Source organism: Perkinsus marinus (assembly GCF_000006405.1).
Source record: "Perkinsus marinus ATCC 50983 genomic scaffold scf_1104296971050, whole genome shotgun sequence".
In the NCBI taxonomy this organism is placed as follows: Eukaryota; Perkinsozoa; order Perkinsida; family Perkinsidae; genus Perkinsus; species Perkinsus marinus.
This window is the reverse complement of record NW_003202242.1, coordinates 1794-2821: the sequence shown is the minus strand read 5'-3', so window position 1 is coordinate 2821 and position 1028 is coordinate 1794. Positions and strand designations below refer to the sequence as shown.

Genomic DNA, 1028 nt, shown 5'->3' with positions numbered 1-1028 from the left:
GGCTCTTGTCAGGTGCTCCGTATGCGGCATATTCTAATCACAGTTCTCTGCAGTGCGCTAGTCAGCTCAGCCTTCGGGTTCATGGATCCAGTAGGCTGCCTCTTCTCCGCTCTCTCCCAGAGTCTTCCTCCAGGTTCTCTCAGAGCACTTCTTAGCTGTATTGGGTGACGTTTCACCATCTACCATGGGTCTCCTCTTTGCATTCCCATCGGTTACTATGGCTATAGCTACAGTTCTTATACCTAAGTACGTCATATCGGTTAACTGGTCATGACTGTAGCTGATTTGGGTCCGATGTGAACGAAACTTGGAGATTTCTCTCCCCAATGGGTCGTGCATATGTTCTTTGATCAGGACAACATCACTTCTCACGAAACACGTCACCTTGGCGCTCGGTCTGCTAGTCATGGGAGCTTCCTTTGTAATGTTCGCCGGCCTGTTAGAAGATATGTATCGTATCTGTTGTATCTTCAGCTGACACTGGGGCCAACTCTGAAAGTTACTTCGAACCCGTGGGTGCAGCAATTGATAGCCCTCGGCCTGGCAGGCATAGGCTCCAGTTGGGGCTGGGTGCCTTGCATGCCTTACATGATTGAAGGGGTTCGTCGTTCCCTGCCTAGCATGCGGTTAAATTTGAGTCTCTCAGATACCACCCGAGATGGGCCATGGAGCGATTGATATGGTGTCAGCTCTCTTCAACGGCGGTGCTTCTCTTGGGGAAGCCCTGGGACCCATTCTGGGTGGTTCGCTCACTGGGTACGTAAGTGGGTCATTCATCTGAGAGTATTCACTGTAGACTCCACAGTGTGGAGGCCGCTCTTTCTCTAGTTCGGTTCAAAAGAATCACATAGCATGTGAGAGATCATCGTTATATCCACTACCTGGTAGGAAACAAAACCTTCATTGGTTCGCGCAAGCCAATTTCGAGATCTACGAGAGAAAAATACACATCTTAGTCCTATCTTACATAAAAAAGAGAGAACCAAAATGCACATTTTCTGACTAGAATACTGAGAGTTTCATTGTTG

The 1028-nt window shown here is 48.4% G+C and overlaps 1 protein-coding gene across 1 annotated transcript in view; it reads left to right on the top strand.

Annotated features, from left to right (window-relative positions):
• The window catches only part of Pmar_PMAR022820 (conserved hypothetical protein), a gene marked incomplete at both ends in the record, with an annotated part of 1652 nt that extends 1406 nt beyond the window's left edge, over positions 1–246 (top strand). The window contains 2 exons of the mRNA XM_002767174.1: positions 13–90; positions 134–246. Coding sequence (XP_002767220.1) covers positions 13–90; positions 134–246 — 191 coding nt within the window. The remainder of the gene's footprint in view (positions 1–12; positions 91–133) is intronic.
• Positions 247–1028: the final 782 nt, after the last annotated feature.